At 35.8% G+C, this 19,499-nt stretch overlaps 1 protein-coding gene across 2 annotated transcripts in view; it reads left to right on the forward strand.

Annotated features, from left to right (window-relative positions):
• LOC129733952 (uncharacterized) overlaps positions 1-19,499 on the forward strand; it is a 160,506-nt gene that overhangs the window by 128,411 nt on the left and 12,596 nt on the right. For both annotated transcript variants that reach the window (XM_055695593.1, XM_055695602.1), the window contains one exon: positions 18,120-18,836. In XM_055695593.1, coding sequence (XP_055551568.1) covers positions 18,120-18,836 — 717 coding nt within the window. The remainder of the gene's footprint in view (positions 1-18,119; positions 18,837-19,499) is intronic.

Below are 19,499 nucleotides of genomic sequence, written 5' to 3' on the forward strand. Positions count from 1 at the left end.
ACAACAAGACCTTTCATTTGCAATTAATTTCATAAAAACCGGTCCAGCCATCTCTGAGAAAAGTGAGTGAGAATAAAAATCTGCACATACACACACACATACACACAGAAAATGCTCAGCTCATCGAGCTGAGTCGAGTGATATATGCCATTCGGCCCTTTAGAGCACTTTTATACTTTCGGTTTTGCAAGTGATTGCTATACCTTTCTAGGAGAAAGGCAAAAACATCGCAAAGTGAGATGATATGGTCAGATTTCTACTAGAACAAAAAACAGACAAGACAAAGGATAGTTGCGGCTAGCGTACTCGGTCTAATTAGGACACATTTATGCGATAACTGAATATACAAAACTAATCCGATTCCAATCGAAAGATTTGCGTGTTCTGCTGAATATGTTGATCAGAAAATTCATTACACTTTTTTCAAGATTTTGGAACTTCCTACTTAAGACGGTTAATGCGACTTCACAGCAGCATTCCGAACTCCATTCTCATGTCTGCCGCCAGTCAACTTCAGCATGAACAGAATTTCTTTGTCCCCCAGCCGCACAGCTGCAATATGCAACACGCAACACATGCTGCCGTCTTGCTATCTACTTCCCTCCAACACGAATAGAATTTGATTGTCTTCCTTACAAGCCGCAACACGATACATCGTATCATTTTGTTGTGTGGCTGAAAGTTTCATCGGTACGGTTCCACTGCACAATGGTCCAGATATCGAATTTATGAGGAAATTTGAATCTTAAGTTCGACAGCAATATTCTAGAGAAAAACTTTCTTCTACAAAGTTGTTATATATGATGAAGCGAGTATTTGAAAATTGTCGAAAATTGGGGTGACCCATATTTCCAATAAAAACAAATATTTTACTTTTTGTCTTTGTGGATAGAATAAAAAGTTGTTCTACAAAGTATTTAATTATAATTATAAACAACTTCATTGGAATTTTTTTTCTTTTTTATAAAATAACCGATTTAGACTGAAAAAATTGTCTTCGAACATCTTTTAGGGCTTTTTAAAACAAATAATTTGCAATGCTGATTTCATCAATATCTCAATTTTACTACAATTTTACAAAGTTATTGATATTTTTCATAAAAAATATGCCCTTTTCATTTGTTTGTCGTTCCTTGTGGGGCAAACATAAAAAAATATCTCTTGGTTCTAATTTAAAAGGCACATTTGACTCTATGTACGGAGAAATTTTTAAAAATATTTTATTTTTTATTTATCTTATTCAAAATCGATTTGAAAACATACCAAAGAATTAAAATAATTTCATATTTTTTGCACACAGATTTCATTTTTCGGTATTTTTCCCTAAAGCTATCATTACCGACTCAACAAACAAATATGGGTTTGATTATTTTCGACGAAGATTTTTTAGCACAATTGAAGCACTTTAACCCTTAAATGCGCAATGTTTAAATCAACACTACTAAAAACGTTTTTAAACATACGTATTTTAGTATTTTTTAGAAATATAATTCATTAGAACAGCTCTCTTGACTCTAACGAAGAAAACTGAACAGCTGGAAGTACTGTATTTAAATGTTTTGTTCTTATTTTTGCTGTCAAAATCTCGGAAACGAAAAAAAAAACATGGCGAGATTCCCGACTGGTGCTGACTGTCTTTGTAAATAAATTTCAAAATAAGGTTAGTGGTTAGTGGAAATGACTGAATTATCAGTAATTATACTAACAAAAGGTCATTTTTAAAGTTACTGTTAACAAAAGTAATTGTTTTGGCTTTATTCTGCGATAAAGTCACAGTGTTGTTTAAAAACAGCATGGTAATATTTGCACATTAAAAAATAAATCTTTCAATTTTTTTATGCATATTGGTTAGTTTTAAAGCAGTTAACCTATTAAACAAAGATTTTATGTTTTTAGATGATTTTTTAACGTCATGTGCTTTTAATGGTTAAGTGACCAGTTCCGAAAAAGGGTAATCATGAAAACTGCTTCATTCGATATATTTTATTTTCAAACACTCATTTCTTTGCAAGCAGTTAATCAATTCTAGATCTTTTTGGATCAAATGAACGGTAAATATATCTAATTTTAAGAAAATAAATACAAAGAAATCGAATCTGTGTGTGCAAAAATATAAAATTATTTCAACTGTTGCCATTTTTTTGAATTGAATTTACTCATATATAAAAAACAACATAACTTTTAAAAATTTGTCCATCCATAGAGTCAAATATGCCTTTCTGACTAAAACTAAGAAATATATTTTATGCTTTCCCCAATAAGAACGATTGAGAAATTAAAAAGGCAAAAAAAAAAAGGCAAAATTAAAAATGCGAAACTGGAGAAATGACGTAATTTGAAAAAAGGGCGGAGCTGAAATAATTCTAAAATATTTTGGTTATTAGTTTATTTTCTCTCTGGTATGCAATTGAAGGGGTATGCTCATTATTATATCAAAATTATACCACAATGTTAGGGCAATTTTTCCTTTTGGATCAAGACATTAGCGTTTAAAATCTGTTCAGTGGTAGTAACATGATGTATTTTAAAAGGACACATTTTCGTTTCCTTTTTCACAGTATGCCACCCTACAAAGGAAAGTCGTAGTCCTATGTCAAAAAATTACCTTAAATTTGCCAAGAGAAAACTGACATTATTCAATAATAAAAAACTGTCGCTAATAATGCAGACAGGAAAGAAAGTGATCATCACATAAATAAATCAAATATTATAAAAATATGTGTTTTCTGATGATAGAAATACATACCGTAAACTGGGGTGACTTTGATCACTGTACCTCTTTTTTGAAAATGTGGTAAAAAAGCGCTCATAGTGCTTGGGATTTGTCGTAATCCTCACTGATTGCGTGGATATATGTTCGCATTGCTACTATTCATGCATTTCTTGCTATTTAAAGAGTGTTTTTCATGCTAAAATATTAATTGAAAATAAAGTGTATTTTTGGCGATTTTTGTTGCATACAAACAATCGGTTCAAGCAGATTCAAAACAACAAGTTGCAATAAGTAAAGTTTTTTTATTTTGTTCCCAGATTAGTTCTTAAGATGAACAAATATTATAACAATACATTTTATTGTTATTTTTGCAAGTTTTTCCTCAAAGGCAATGTTGAGTCCCAATATTCTCCACAGCGTATCACATATTTCTTCTTAACAAAAACCCAAGACGTGAAGTAACATGCAAATTTGGCCAATTTCATAAGTCATATTCCTCGTGGACTAGTTTTTGATGATTTTAGACCACCTTCTCTCTCAGTGGATAATCATTCATATATATTCTAAAAATTTTGTATGAATCTTGTACATTCGCCATTATAAACTGTTCACGTAGAATGTGAATGGCCCCAAAATTGCTTTCCATATTTTTAAACTCGTTTGAGTCGTTTAAGGCTGTTCAATTTAGTGAAAGTAGCAAAGTGTTACACCAAATTCATCAAAACAATGAGGTGATCAAAGTCGCCCCGGAATGATGATTGGTGTAAAATTTTTAGAGTATATTTAAAAACAGCAAAATTGTTGCTAAACTTTCGAAGTAGTGACTGAATCTTTTTCAATGCATGCCAGTACTTATTTTAAAAATATCGTATAATATTGTTTTCAGAATATTCTGAAAATATTTGAGATACAATCAAAAAAGTGATCAAAGTCACCCCAGTTTACGGTACTAAAAACAAACAGCAAAAAATACTCTGAAGAATAGAGTCTAAAATTCCAGGTGATCAAACCCAGATAATCGAGTTCCAGAATGATCGGGTTTCCGGAGACTCGAGTCTAACCTGTATTGCTGAACTAGATACAAATGAAGAAACCAAATTATAAGATAAAAAAGCAAACATGCGGAGCCTTTAAAATAATACAGAAAAAGAATTGCAAAATAATAAAATAACCTGCAAGCTCAGGAAAACCCTAAAAAAATATCACAATGACTAGCTGCCCAGAGCTTTCACGCGCGTCGGTATTGTAAGAATGTACAGTGGAATTGATCAGCGGGGTGAAGTTGATCATTCGAAAATTCGTTATAAAAAATCCTTCTTTATATATTTCAGAATAAATCCTCTAACTCGGTCAAAATTCAATTAAATTTGATCAAACAAGTTGCAAAATACAAGCGGGGGCCTAGTGTTAATAAACGTAAGTTAGGGTCCTGGGTGGAGTCCGCCTCCCTGGGCGTCGGTGATTGGCACAACAACAGTGGCGGAACTAGACCGACGGAAAATTAGCGAGAATAAAAAAAAAAGTTTCAAAATAACAAACAAATACAGTTGAATCCCTCTAAAACGACATTTTTTATAACGACAATTATACTAAAATACTTCGTTTTATTGCGATATTTCGCAATACTCAAACTTGTCTTTCTACCTTCTGTTCTTCATATTCAAAAAATTCATCGTATTATTGCGACATTTCGCTATAACGACAGTCCCTTGCGATGTCGGTATAAAGGGGTTCGACTGTATTGAATTTACATAAAGTGAACTGAATTGATGATGGATTACGTTAAATTTGAAGAACTGAGTAAAGTTTGGTAAGAGCTCAAAAAATATAATTTTCAACAATGATTATTCGGCTAGTTCCGACCTTTTGCAACAAACCGAATTGAAATCGGTTTAACGATGATCAAATGACAGCAAAACTAGTAAATTTTATCTCGTGAGACAAAATGAAGAGATTTTAATTGAAATTTCTCAAGTCATTGAAATTTTTCAGTTCAGAAATCTTCATTTAGGCAGTTACAAATTCTATTTCCATTTTATGTCATACCATCCATCCAATCAATCCAATTGCGAAATTCAGTAGCATGTAACCAATGACAGAAATAAATGAGAGATGTGATAGATAATCCCGTGGTAATCACATGAGGCTTTCAGCATGGCACAGGGCATCTGCTAAATATGCAAACCAATTTGATTTTGCAGCTTGCGTAATCTGTATTGTGTCACTGTGAAACTGTTATGTGTCGAATCTGTATGTTTTTCGTGTTACGTAAATATGTAATATAGCCTGTCAAAATTGATGTCAAATTTATTTTATATTTCTGTCTGCTTCGTAGCTTATTCATATTTACTGGCTTTTATTAAAGCTGATAAAGTACAATGGGGTACGTAAGGGATCTTTGGTGTCGCAAGGCAGTCATCTAGGACCATTTGTATTTTTTGAAAAATCTGATTGATTAGAAGAAAAACTTTATGAGCTCTTTTTAGAAGTGATCCCTGCTAAATCTGAGTAAAAACCCCTTTCATCATACATGATTTATACTTTTCTCTGCCCTTCGTTAAACAGATCGCTTCTCGATTGACATTACAAATTTTACAAATCTAAAAAGCAGCAGGCAACAGCAACAGAAGAGCAACAGAATCAATCCCTTCAATCGTCTCGTCTCCGTTAAAAACTCAATTCCTTCGAAAACATGTAAACAAACGATCGAACTGCCACTCAGCTCGTCAATTTTCCGGCCGATTCGAGTTCGCATTTTTTTGTTCGAATCGAAGAATGGTGCCGATGATACATTTACGACCACCTGCACTGCGTTGGTCGTTTTGTATTCTATGCGATCGCTATTCGATCTGTGCGCGTTGCGTTTCACATCCAAGCGCGTGTTTCCCGTCTCAGCTTGAGTGACTCGTACGACGAGATAACCTTCAACTTTGATTCGCTCATCAACCCATCATTCCTAGCCGTAGCTGATGCTTTACGAAATAACGATCTCCCGATGGCGGCGGTGTCGTTCTCGAATGGATGGCAGCCCTATGGTGTATGAGTAAAGTTACATTCTGTTACATGGCGTTTCGCGAGCTGTGTGCGAAACTAATCGGCGATTGCAATCGAATCGCGGGGCAACAAATTGAGTTTAAAGCGATCCGAGTGCCCGGAGAGTAGGTGTTTATGTCGGGAAGTTTGACACGAAACACTGACCGAAGCTGACTTTAATCGCCGCGTTGCCTTAAAACCGCCAACCGGCCAGTCGCTGTACTTTGGTCGGATGAAACGATGTTTAGTTAGTGCGGCTGGATTTTGCAAACACAGAGTGCAATAACAATAAAAATTGTATTTATAACTTGATACTGCAGACAGAGTGTACGAACCAGAACGCGGAAGATACGATCGGCTGTCAACATTGATCTGATCCTATGTAATTAAAGATGGAAGGGCGTTTCTTGGTAATACTCAGTGGCGGTCTTGTAAAATAAATGCTTACGGAAAGGATCGGGATTGCTTTTTAATTTTTTAAAGTGTTCACTTTGAGGACACGATACTTGAAGTAACGCCATAGAGGAAGAAGTTTTCCTTTATCAAGTCCTAGAATCAACATTGACTCCTTGAGGAATCGGCATTTTAAAACGATTTTTCGCAATGCTTTTTGGCATTATATGACAAGATAGAAACAGCATTATAGAAGGAGGGTTTATGAATGAATTAATAAATTGTGTTTCTAATGAATCATCATCTAGATAAGTTGGGAATCAATGCGTCGAATGAACGTGTTGAAACATAACGGATAAAATGTTTTTGAATTTCAATTTGCTACTCACCTCGCTCGTTGAGCACATAAATAATTCGTTTCCACAATTCAAAATTGTTACAAACTACGAACAGCAAATTACATCACAAAAAATACGAAAACAAAAAATCACCCATGTTTACGATACACATCCGACAGCCGGCGCAACAAGTGGGTGAAAATGGAGAGGCACAGATTTTCCACCATCAACCTGTTGTGTAACGTGTAACGTGTAACGTTGTAACACCACGACGGCATACGAAAGTAGTGTGTGCGATAGCGACCGAAACATTACTCATCGCAATTTTTTTATGGTTTTTTGTTTTCCTGCACTTCAGGCCAAGCAAAGAAAACAATAACGCTAAAAATTTCGCTTTCAGTTCACTTATTTTATCCGGCTAATTAGACCTCCTTCAACTCGCGATTCGAGAAGAAGGCGTAACCGCGCTCTTTCACCTTCCGCTTGCCGCCATTTCATTTCCAGCTCTAATGCTCTAATTGTTGCCATTCGAGCTCCATAGAGATCGATTCAGCAATTTGGCAGAGGCGTGTTGTGTTATGATATGGGGAGAAAGGGATTTGTAATTGTGCGGATTTTTCCGATTAGACTTTAGCGTAATTGTCGTTGTGTTATGACGGTAGGGAAATTATCTTAAAATCTGGGCTAATGTGCAGCACACAAATGAGCCATAATATACGACGAAGTGTATTAGTGAAACACAGCTTCCTCGCCGAGTTGGTTTAGGGGGTCAACATTCTATTTTGTCGGACAGGTCGGACATTTTCCCTAATGAGCACATCGCTTGAATTTGAGCCGAAGCCAGAAGTGTTGTTCCAATTTCCTGGGAATCAATCGTGCCTAGAGGATGTTCTAATGAATTCATCCAATCATTCTAGAGTCGCGCTCAACTGACAAGCACTGGAGCGTGTAAGTTTTTGATTCTCGCCAAGAATATTTTCATTAAGTTCATCAATTTACCTCATGAATACGAGGAGGTTTTGATTTGTTGTTATTCAGATCGCCGGTCAATACTTCAAGTGATTTCAAACTCTTGCAAGCAGCACTGCTTGGCACGTTTACATTGATTACCATTCACATCTGCCGCTTCGGCGCGCAGGTAAAGGAACAGAAAAGCATCACCTGGCATCCTCTCACATATGACGATCATCAAAATACGTGACTCGGCGGTTTGGGAGCTGGTTCCGTTGACGGCTGGTTGATGGAAACCAACTGCCGCCGCTTCTAGGGCGCGCTGTTTCTCGGCAAGGAAAACAAAACAACCGAAAGGTCAAGCAAAGTTCGTGGAAATATTAGAAGCCTTTAGAAAAGAGAACAACACTTGCCACTTGAGGAGAGTGAACTCAGTAAGGTATGTCAGGGTCGATTAATGGTTGGATTATGGCCAGTGGAAATTTCTTCGCGATTGATTACGATCGTCGTGATAAAACAGCGTTTTCGTTCGGATTTCAAGCATACTCGAAGTAGAAAGGTATAATCTGCTATGTATCTTATCCCACTGCTGTCTGATTTTTATGATCAAATTAGGCTAACAATGTCATCTCAATTGGCAGGATATTTTTACTTTTGAACAACTTCCGTTAGGCGTTTCCTTTTTTTCGCTTTCGTTCTACAACGATTTCCTGACCGGGTACGTACTTTGCAAGAAACGATGAAAAGGAACAAAACCTTTTTCAATTTGCGTTCAAATGGCGCAGCTGCATACAAGGCTGAAACGTCACAATTTCACGCATAATATTATATGATCTGATTATTTCGCAGGAAAACAGTGATGCTTGACGACATCGTCATTAGTTTTTTTTTACCTTTCAGGTAGTAATACATAAAAAGACTTGTTGATGCAGAAGTAAATTAAATTTCCTCAAGATGGAAATTTAGCGGTTTGTTGATTTGTATGAGAATTTCTAAGTAAAATAAATATCGTTGGAAATTCTGTTTCACCCATGATACACTCATGACCCATGATGTTACTACACACTTCAAAATGATGCTAGAACTCGGTAATGCATATAACTGAGCTATCCCGGCTTAAGGACGAGCCAACGCAAATGGTCTATATATGTGTGAGTTAAGCGATGAGAATTGAAGAAAATCTTTAACAAAAAAAATTACCTTACGGAACAGCAGTGAAATGTATCACTGATAGCATTAATTGTGCCCGCAAAAATTGGATCACAAGTCAGAACTAGAAACTTACTAAATATATATTTAAAATTTATTTTATTTTTTGTTTCTTTCTAATTTTTCAAGTTGTTAACTCGTCTTTTTCGAAAAAATGCGACAGCTGTCATTTTTGTTTTAACCCGAGTGTCGCGGTACGGTAGGTAATTATGATTTTACTTGCAATATGAGTGCGGGAAAATATAAAAGAGAGAGGATAGCAGAGAACAACGTAAGGTTTAAGTGTGCTCCTGCTATCATTAGTGATACCGTTTATCGTACAGCGCACGTGCTGTTCAAATAAGTCGTTGTGTAGTTCAGTCAATGGTCAATTCGGGAACAACATTCAAATTGTTGTTTATCGCATGACATAAACAGTAGAGTGCCAATCGAAATCGACTTTTCGAACTCCGTTTCGTCTTCGAGAAGTAGTGCCTCAAAGCGGTGACGACAAAAGAAAGTGAAGCCAAATTTCTTAGGAATGCATGAAACTTCGCGATCTGGTTGTCTCAAAAGAAATATTTTTTTTGAGGAAAATCGACTTTCTGCAACTTAAGAATGTTTGAGCTGAGGCCAATGGATTGCTTGAAAAAAATTAACCTTTGAAATAGATAGTGCACCCTATTTTAAAAACCAAAATTAATCCACCTAGCGGTCAGACCCAGCCTTTCTCGTTCAAACTTATATCAAATTGTTATGAAGTTTGTTATTTGTAAGCTTGAGAGATGACTCGTTCGCATGACACTATTTTTGTTCAAATAAGTCGTGTAATCTTTGAGATAATAGAATTTTGTTGTTTTATTAACAATTTAATACATACGGTTGCTTAAGTTTGATTACAAGGGAACGTATAGGGCAGCCAAACTTTGAAACTACGTGTTCAATCATAATTCATCAGTTAACCCTTAACTAGCCCATTCATCTGATATCAATATTGCTCAAATCGGTTATGTACTTTCTGAGATAATGAAGTTTCGTAATTTTCACAATTCGGTACATTACAGACGAAGTTACAATTCGATTACAGTAAAATTCAATAGGGTGTCATGAGTCAGCTAGACCTTTCATTTGACACTAATTTCGTGAAAATCGGTTCAGCCATCTCTGAGGAAAGTGAGTGAGTTTATGTATTCTTCGGAATATGTTTCTTTTCATAGCTAGATTAACATAACATAACAGGCAAAGTAATAGTCCGATTGCAAAAAAATCAATAGGGTCTTATGGGGTAACTAGACCTAACATATAACACTGGTTTTGTGGAAATTGGTCCAGCCATCTCTGAGAAACATGAGTGAAATTAAACAGTCTTCAGAAGACGTTTCTTTCCATAACTTTTGAACCACATATTCAATCTATATAAAATTCAAAAGTTAAGGGTTTTTAAGATAGCCCGTTCATTTGATACCAATTTTATTGAAATCGGTTGTGTGGTTTCTGAGATATTGTTGTTTCGTGACTTTTACATTTTTAAACATAACCTCTAAAATAAAAATCCAATTACAATGAAATTTAATAGGGTCTTATGGGGCAACTAGAACTTTCATTTGCATATAATTTCATTGAAATCGATCCAGCCATCTCTGGGAAAAGTGAGTGAAAATAAAAATCTGCACACACACACACACACACACACACAAACACACACACAAACACACACACACACACACACACAAACACACACACACACATACAGAAAATGCTCAGCTCGTCGAACTGAGTCGAGTGATATATGCCATTCGGCCTTTTGGAGCACTTTCATATCTTCGGTTTTGCAAGTGATTGCTATACCTTTCTAGGAGAAAGGCAAAAAGTTAAAAAAAATATTAATTAGGAGTAAAATATTCGTGCTGAAGAAATAGCGAAATAAAAAAAAATGACTTTGAATTTCGTACACTTCAATCACGAGCAATACCGGGAACGTACGAATAGCACAATGTCAAATTGCTATGGAATTTCTTACTTGTGAGTTTGAGAGACGACCCGTTCAAATGACACTAGATATGTTCAAATAAGTCGTGGGATCTTTGAGATAATAGACTTTCGTTGTTTTTATAATTCAATACATAACGGTTGGAATAAAAATGCGATTGTAGTCAAATAAAATGGGAACCTATAGGAAAGCCATACTTTTCATTTGACACTAAGATTGTTGAATTTAGTCCAGCCATTTTTGGGAAAACGAGTGAATTTGAAAAGTCACCGGAACATGTTTCTTTTCACAATTTTTGAACCACGTGTTTAATCACTAAAGTATTCATCAATTAACCTTTAACTAGCCCGTTCATTTGATACCAATATTGTTCAAATCGGTTGTGTACTTTCTGAGATAATGAAGTTTCGTGATTTTCATATTTTGATACATTACAGACAAAGTAACAGACTGATTACATTGAAATTCAATAGGGTGTTATGAGGCAGCTAGACCTTTCATTTGACCCTGATTTCGAGGAAATCGGTTCAGCCATCTCTGAGAAAAGTGAGTGAGTTTAAGTAGTCTTCGGAATATGTTTCTTTTCAAAGCTGGATTTCACATTTTTAAACATAACAGGAAAAGTAATAGTCCAATTGCAAAAAAAATCAATAGGGTCCTATGGGGTAATTAGACCTTTCAAATGACACTGATTTTGTGGAAATCGGTTCAGCCATCTCTGAGAAACATTAGTGAGATTAAACACTCTCCAGAACACGTTTCTTTGAATAACTTCTGAACCACACGTTCAATCTTCATGAAACTCAAAAGTTAAGAGTTTTTTAAGTAGCTTGTTCATTTAAAACCAATTTTTTTAAAATCGGTTTAGTAGTTTCTGAGATAATGATGTTTCGTGATTTTCACATTTTTAAACATAACCCCTAAACTGAAAATCCGATTGCACTGAAATTCAATAGGGTCTTATGGGGCAACTAGACTTCTCATTAGCAATTAATTTCATGAAAATCGGTCCAGCCATCTCTGAGAAAATCGAGTGAAATTGGGAGAGCGTTACACACACACACACACACATACACACACATACGCACACACACACATACAGAAAATGCTCAGCTCGTCAAACTAAGTCGATTGATATACAAGATTCGACCCTTTGGAGCACTTTTATACCTTTGGTTTTTTCAGTGATTGCTATACCTTTCTAGAAGAAAGGCAAAAACTCCCTATTAGCTCCGCTATCAAAGTTCTCTTAGTTGATGCTATTAACAAGAACATACTTCTTCAAACGTAAAATATATTAAGTCTCTGTTAAATATATGTTTTGTTACTCATGTCTTTTTATTTCGTTTTAGAAAAATCCATTCAATTCTACCCATTCGACATGATTGGTCAACTTGTTATTAGTTCATCTAACGTTTTATAGTGTTTCAATTCTATTTAAGCTTATGTTTTGTACAACGCGTTCCCCGGATGTGAGAAAAAAAAATACCAGCTTTTTCTTTATGTGTGTATTTATCCAAGTGTTGTTCTTCGTTCGTTCTTTCCAAATTTTGTTCCTGATTTGTTTAGTTCTGTTGCTGATTTTCTAGTTTATGGTCTATGGTTTGTTTGTTTCCCTCCACTGCTGACAGTTGAAATTATCTTTTTCACCTTTCCTTGTCTTTTACGTGTTGTTTTATATATAAACAATTTTACTTACATTAATTCTTATTCTATTAGTTTTTTACATTTCATTATTTTTCATGTTTGCAAAAAACATTTTAAGAAAGATATAAGAACATTTCAATTCAATTCATTCCGAATTCAATAAAATTTTGTGGTATGTAGACCTTACTACCATAAGCAACTTTGCATTTTTTTTGTGAAAAATTATCTTTATTAACATTTAAAAAGGGCTGAAGTTTTTTTTATAAATCGATATATCTGAATATTGATAAGAGTTAGAGAGAAGTTGTGTGAAATAGCTCACCTCCCCCTTTCCTCTTCTAGAGTAGAAAGGGGTATCAAACCGTCATAAAAACATTTCTTGTACAGGTCGGACTCGATTATCCGGAACATAGAAAAAATTTTCGTTCCGGATAATCGAGTTTTCCGGATAATCGAATCACACAAAAAATACTGAAAGTTTGCGATTAACGAACATAACATAAATATTTCTTTTCTTTATTTCCTTGTATGATGCAGTGGTGTAACAAGAAGTTATTTCAGAGGCAAAAAGGGGTAAAATCTTGAGAATCAAAAAAAATAAATTGGACATTGATTATTTTCACTTAATTCGAACATGTCCTTAACATGCCGGAAGTGACTTAAACTGAAACAAATATGCCAGAAGGGTTGGTAAAGACAAAATTTTGGAATAAAAATTGAAAACGGACATCAAAAAAATAAAATTCCGGATAATCGAGTCTAAAATTCCGGATAATCGAATTCCGGATAATCGAGTTTCCAGATAATCGAGTCTCCGGATAATCGAGTCCGACCTGTACTCTAAAATCCTCACTTTTCAAATTTGGTTCCATCTCATTAGTTCTCGAGTAATGTAAAAATTTGTGTTATTTGTATAAGAGTCCTCTCTTTCAAAAGAGCGAAGAGTACCAAACCAGCATATGAACATATTTCCCCCAACAACCTCCTCATACCAATTTTGGTTTCATTCGCATGATTAGTTCTCGAATTATGCAGAAATGTGTGCTGCATTTGAGTAAGAGACCATCATTGAAATATTTCTTGCTCCCAAGAACCTCCATCTGCCAAATTTGGTTCCATTTGCTTTGAAAGTTCTCGAGTTATGCAGAAATTTGTGTTTCATTGGTATCCGTTTCGGAGTAGGGAGAGGTTCTAAACCATCATAAAAAACCTTCCTCGACCCTAGAAACCGCCACATAAAAATTTTCACACCGATCCGCTGATCCGTTCATTTAAATCGTGACATAACGACAGTGACTTATTTTTATTTATATAAAATAAAGAGAAGATAGAAGAAGAAGATTTGTAAGTCAATTTTGAATTAGATTGACTCGTTTTTATTTTATGTTTTGCATAAAGCAAGGGGGAAAAATTTCCGTCTTTTTTTCCTTTGGCTGTGTTACATCCAGAACTGTGTTTGTTGTTAGTCCTTCAAGGTTTGGTTTCAAAATTTTTTTTATATATTTATGTATTTTCTCTCATATTGTTGTTTTTTTCTCTTTTTGCTGACTTCTTTTATTTTTCATCAATCTTTCACATGCTTTTGTTTAGGAAAGTCATATTTATTTGTTTTTGTTATAAGATTTTTATCGTATTGTAAAACGATTCTAAAATTTTCTCCGTTGCTTCCAACATTTTTGTACATATTTGATAAGTATGTGTAATGTGTTTTTTTTTATATTTTAGTGAATTTTTTTGTACTTTCGTGTTATGTTTCTACACTTTTTGAATGTGCTTTATTTTTTTCTCTCTTTGGTTTTTGTTACGTATTCTGATTAATTGTTATTGTATTTTAATTTTAATTATACAGTGATCACCCGATTATATCTCACCCTGATGATTTTTGGCGTGATAAAATAGGGAAAGTGATAATATCGGGAAATTTTTGAAATTTTATTTTTTTTATTGAAGATGTTAAATCAATAACTAAATACGTAAAATCAGCGATTTTAATTTTTTTTGGAAAATTTATCTGTACAAACAGATGAAAAAAGCTGCAGTTGTTTTTTTCATAAATCGATATATCTAAATAATGACAAAAGATAGAGAAAAGTTGTCAAGATCCTGTACTGAAAAAAAAAAATTTCAAAAACAAAAAGTGACTATAAAAAATCGATTATGCCAGAACGTAACATAGCATGAATATTCCATTTTTTTTTCATTTTTCATTACCTTATTTTCTTTTATTTTTGTTTCTCTTTTAATATTATTTATTTTGTTGAACATTTTGTTAGTTCGTTCATTCGTTGATAATTCTCATATTTTTTTACTTTTTGGTGTTGTTAGTTTTCCTGTTCGAAATTTAGTCATTCGGATTTTTAATTAATATTACTATTAATCACTATCAACATGCTAAATTAAATTATATAATTTTACATCGCTGTTCAAAAGTTTTATATCGAGTGATATTGAACGTTGTTCAGGTTGATTTATTCTTCAAACATTTTTGAGCACCTATTGAGATTTTTTGACCACTTTAGAACTTCTTCTAAAACATTTTTGAAAGATGTTCGTTTAGTATATTTTTCAAATAATTTTTAAACATGTTTGGGTTATTTTTGATACCCTTTTGAGCTACGTTTGCAACAGAATTGAGCCATTTTAACTAATGTCTTTTAAACCATGTTAGATTACCCTCCGAGATATCTGCAGAACATTTTTGTAAGATGTTGGGACATTTTTGAAACCACTTTTCAACAAGTGAGACATTTTAACACTTTTTTTCAAAGCATTTACTTTTGAAACAGTTTTGAGACGTTTCTGTTACACTTAAAACACATTTTTAAGGGGCTTCTTTACCTCAGTTATACACATTTTCATTTGAAGCATTCTTCGGGAGCATTTTTAAACTATAACTTTTGAAATAAACTAACATACACGGTGACAAAAAAGTCCGGTCACACTTTTTTGGGGTCGCCTCTAGCCTACACGTTGCATCCTTCTGGTGCCATCTATATGTCAAATGAAAGGGTTCACTTTGCTGCCCAAAGTGGCAGAGTTTCGTTTCTGTGCAGTTTGTTTACATTGAGTTGTGAGCCATGGCAGAGCTAAGAGCAGCTGTTATCGCTGAATATGTGATAGGGTACAAACCCGGACACATATTCAAACACCTAAAACCGCTCGGAATCAACCGGAAATTCGTGTACCGGACCATAAATCGGTGCCTAGAGACCGGAGGCACCGAGGACAAGGCACGATCTGGACGACCAAGGTCTGTGAGAACTCCAAGGCTGAAAGAGATTATACGAGACCGGAATCCCGCCCAATTTGCACGGAAGCTGGCCAGGGACCTTAAAATGAACCGAGAATCAATCCGCCTGCTTCTGCGCAAGGATTTAAAACTTACACTGTACAAAAAAAAAACAGGTGGTTCATGGGGTTACCAAAACTACAAAGGACAAGAGGTACCAACGGTCGCGGGAGTTGCTCGGTTAGCGCGTAGATGACGAGATTATTTTTTCGGACGAGAAGCTGTTCGTTTTGGAGCAAACAGTCAATCGCCAAAATGATCGAGTTTGGAGTGTGAGCCTCCAGCAAGCTCCTGCGGACAAGCTGAACGTTTCCCGGTTCCAAAATAAGACGTCAGTGATGGTTTGGGGAGCCATTTACAAGAGAGGTAAACTGCCTCTTATTTTTATCGATAAAGGGGTCAAAATCAAGGCAGCGTACTACCTGGACACGGTTTTGAATAAAAATGTTCTGCCTCAAGCTGAACTATTGTTTGAAGACGATTACTACTGCTTCCAGCAAGATGGCGCCCCATCCCACACCGCAAAGGTTGTTCAGGCGTGGTGTGAGGAAAACTTGACCGATTTCATTTCGAAGAATGAATGGCCTCCGTCGTCTCCGGATCTGAGTCCACTGGATTATTTCGTGTGGGGATACATGATGTCGAAGCTGAACGACTATAAAATAACAAATTTGGAGCAATTCAAGCGAGTTATCACGAAAATCTGGGACGACATGCCGATGGAGCACGTGCGCGCCGCTTGCGACGACTTTCCGAGACGTCTGAAGCTGGTTCGATCAGAGAAAGGTGGTGTAATTCCGAGATATCGTCTGTGAAGTATCTTCATGAGTTACTGAATAAAGCTATGAAAGCCACATTCAGATTTTCTTCTTATTCTTTGAAATATTGAGATTTTCCTGTGTGACCGGACTTTTTTGTCACTCTGTAGAGATTTTGTCCAGACATTCTTGAAACATTTTTAGAAACATTATTGTGTTATTTTGAAAACGGAACATCTTCAAAGTCAGACATTTTTGAAACATTCAACAAAATTTTTGTATCATTTTTAGGGCATTTCGACAATGATTTTGAACAATTTCTAAGATATATTGAATTTATTTCTGACACACTTGAAACATTTTTGAGTCGTTTTTATTCGTTTTCGAGACTTCTTCGAAGCATTTATAGAACAACCACTTTTGACGCAAGCTGGAAAGTGTTTTGCTAAAGTATTGACAATTATTTCAGACAGGTGTAAAACAATGTGGATCATGAAGCCTTTTTTAAAATAGTCATTTTCAAACCATTGAAAAAGGCTTTGGCGATATTTTATAAATATATATTTTATACTTCAGAGACATTTGAAAACATTCAAGACATCTTCAACAGATTTTTTAAAGCTAATCTCCAATATTTATGATGCATTTTTGAGACATATTCGAAACACTTTTGAAACATTTTTTATATATTTTCACGTAAAATGAGCATTTTTTAAACATGGGTATTTTATTTTCATTTTAAATGGTGCTCTGAATTTATATTTTCATACATTTTTATTTTATTGGAATGCTTTTGTGATAAAAAGTTATTCAACAAAAAAGCAGTTGAGTTTCTGTTTTTTTCTTCCTGAAATTTCACGAAATTTCAAATTTACCCTCTGTTATTTGTTTGATGTCAACATTGTTACACAAGTTTTGTTTTTTTGTTGTATATTCATGTGAATTGTATTTCATAAGGTTTTTGCGTAAATTAGAAATGCTTTACTACTTCTTTCAACTTTGTCTGTTTTATTCCAAAATGTTTTTGAACAGTCTATTTTGTATATTCAGTAAGTAAAACCGAATCACTCATGAAAATTTCTTATTGTTTCTTTTCTTGCAACTGCAAATTTGTATGAAGAAAAAAAAAACTGAACATTGGTAATGTTTAGGCTTGAAACAACTTCCACAGAATTAGTTTAAATACTTTTTTATAAAATTAAAACCTAGTATTCGGTTAAATTTAAAGCGGCACCTTCAAGTTAAATCAATCCGCACTTGCAACCACCCGCTAACCTTCACATACCAAAAAAATAATAAATGACAGAGCACCGCAATCAATTGACCAACGGGTCTCCAGCTCCAACTGGGCACTCAAGTGAACTCGCGGCGGTATTTTAACTTTACCAATCAACGCTGCTTTTGAAAATGATCCGAAAATTAGCGGGGCGGTTGTTTTCTGCAGTCAAATTACAACTCACCAGCTGGGTAGGTTTTTTTTTGTGCTCCTTGGTCGGTAATGCTCTCAAGAAATGTTGAATGTTTGCTATCGATTCCACGAAGTTAAATGTGGCGACATGTTAAATTAGAGTTCCTAATCCAGAGGAACCACATGGTTGAATTGAAATCTAGCGTGACTTTTCCTATGCTCGGCACTACTCACCTGGCGGCACAATTTTTGTCAGTGGGCGTCCAACAGGTTTTCTATTTCGCAGCAAGCAGGCAAGCTAAATTTGTATATCCAACTTCAGCAGTCGTACGTTACAGCTAGTAGAAGCTAGTTCACCTTGAAGTATGTGCTAATTTTTACACCCTTTTTTTCTCGTGTGTTCTATTCCAGATGAAACGAAGCCCTACCAAACAGCGGACACCTCGTGGGATAGCACTCTGTCGTTCGATCTCCCGGCCGACGGTGGTCTCGGCAAGCGAGCTCCGGAAGTCATTCTCAACGGCACCGACGGGAAACTTAATCAGCTAATCCCGTATCAAACGGAACGAACCAGTGCAAGCATCAAACTCGAATACAAGCCATCAACCCGTACCGTCAGCTCCGAGGACAGTTGCTATTCAGAAGAACGGTACATTTCCTCGGACGACGAAGACGACGACGACGACGAGGACGAGATCGATTTGGACGAGAACGATATCCGAGAGGAGTATCTACGTGAGCATCATCGGCGTAATCGTCGTGACCAACCAAAGAACTCAACGCCAAAGGAAGTAACAACACCAACGGCTCCTCCTCCGTCCGAACAGCAGCTGCAGCTGCAGCAGACTTCCGGCGAACGAAGGCGTAGTAGTATCACCCAGTTCCAGAACACCCTCAACAAGGCAAAGAATCACTTTTCGCTCGATAAATGGAAAGGTCACCACGGCGGTGGCAGCAACAGTGCAGCAGCAGCAGCGGCAGCAACAGCCGTCCTCAACGGGAATCACATCAACAACAGCAGTCGAACGTCCTGCGTATCCCTGCCGGTGGCTGTTGCTGGTGGAGGCGCTGGCGGTAATGTTCAACTGATCGCCGATCTCGCTAACAACAACCGGAACTCGATGCACGGTGAGTTTACTTGATCACCACACAATTTTCATACCCGTTATAGATTGTTATGCTACCGTTGACGCATTTACGCCAACTCGACTGAGGGGCTGGTAGCTTGCCTAAAACTCTTTTGACCAAGTGGGCACTCTCAAAGAAAAAAAGTTTTTTTTTAACAAAAACTTCCATGTGCAGCATTTTTTTACTTTTTTTTTTTTCTTCTGAACGCTCATGCGAACTCAACCATATTCATTTTTTTTCTGTCTAGAAAAATTGAAAAGAAAAAGTTGCTTAGTTTGGTAAGGCTTATACACCCACAAAGAATCATTGAATTCTGAGAGTTGGCGCGAAATGCATTCAATGCTAGTTTTGGAACCGCGATTCACTGATTTGGCTGAGAATTTGTCTTAAAAATCACGTGCAGAATATCAAAATCAAGCTCGAACTTCAGGAGGGGATGCAAATGTAACCCCCCCCCCCCCCTAGGCTAGACATGCAACCACCACTCGAAAGCATAACAGACGGGAAGACAAAATGAAGACATTTTTTTACTCGTCACTTTCCAGCGGAGCGTGCAGTAATTTCAAAATTTATAATTGTCTTACATCTAGATGTTTCAAGAAAGAGAGCCTCACGAAAATATCCGCCCCGAGTCCTCAATCCGGACTTGGTCAAAATCAAACA

The sequence above is a fragment of the Wyeomyia smithii genome, chromosome 1, assembly GCF_029784165.1.
Source record: "Wyeomyia smithii strain HCP4-BCI-WySm-NY-G18 chromosome 1, ASM2978416v1, whole genome shotgun sequence".
Classification (NCBI taxonomy): Eukaryota; Metazoa; Arthropoda; class Insecta; order Diptera; family Culicidae; genus Wyeomyia; species Wyeomyia smithii.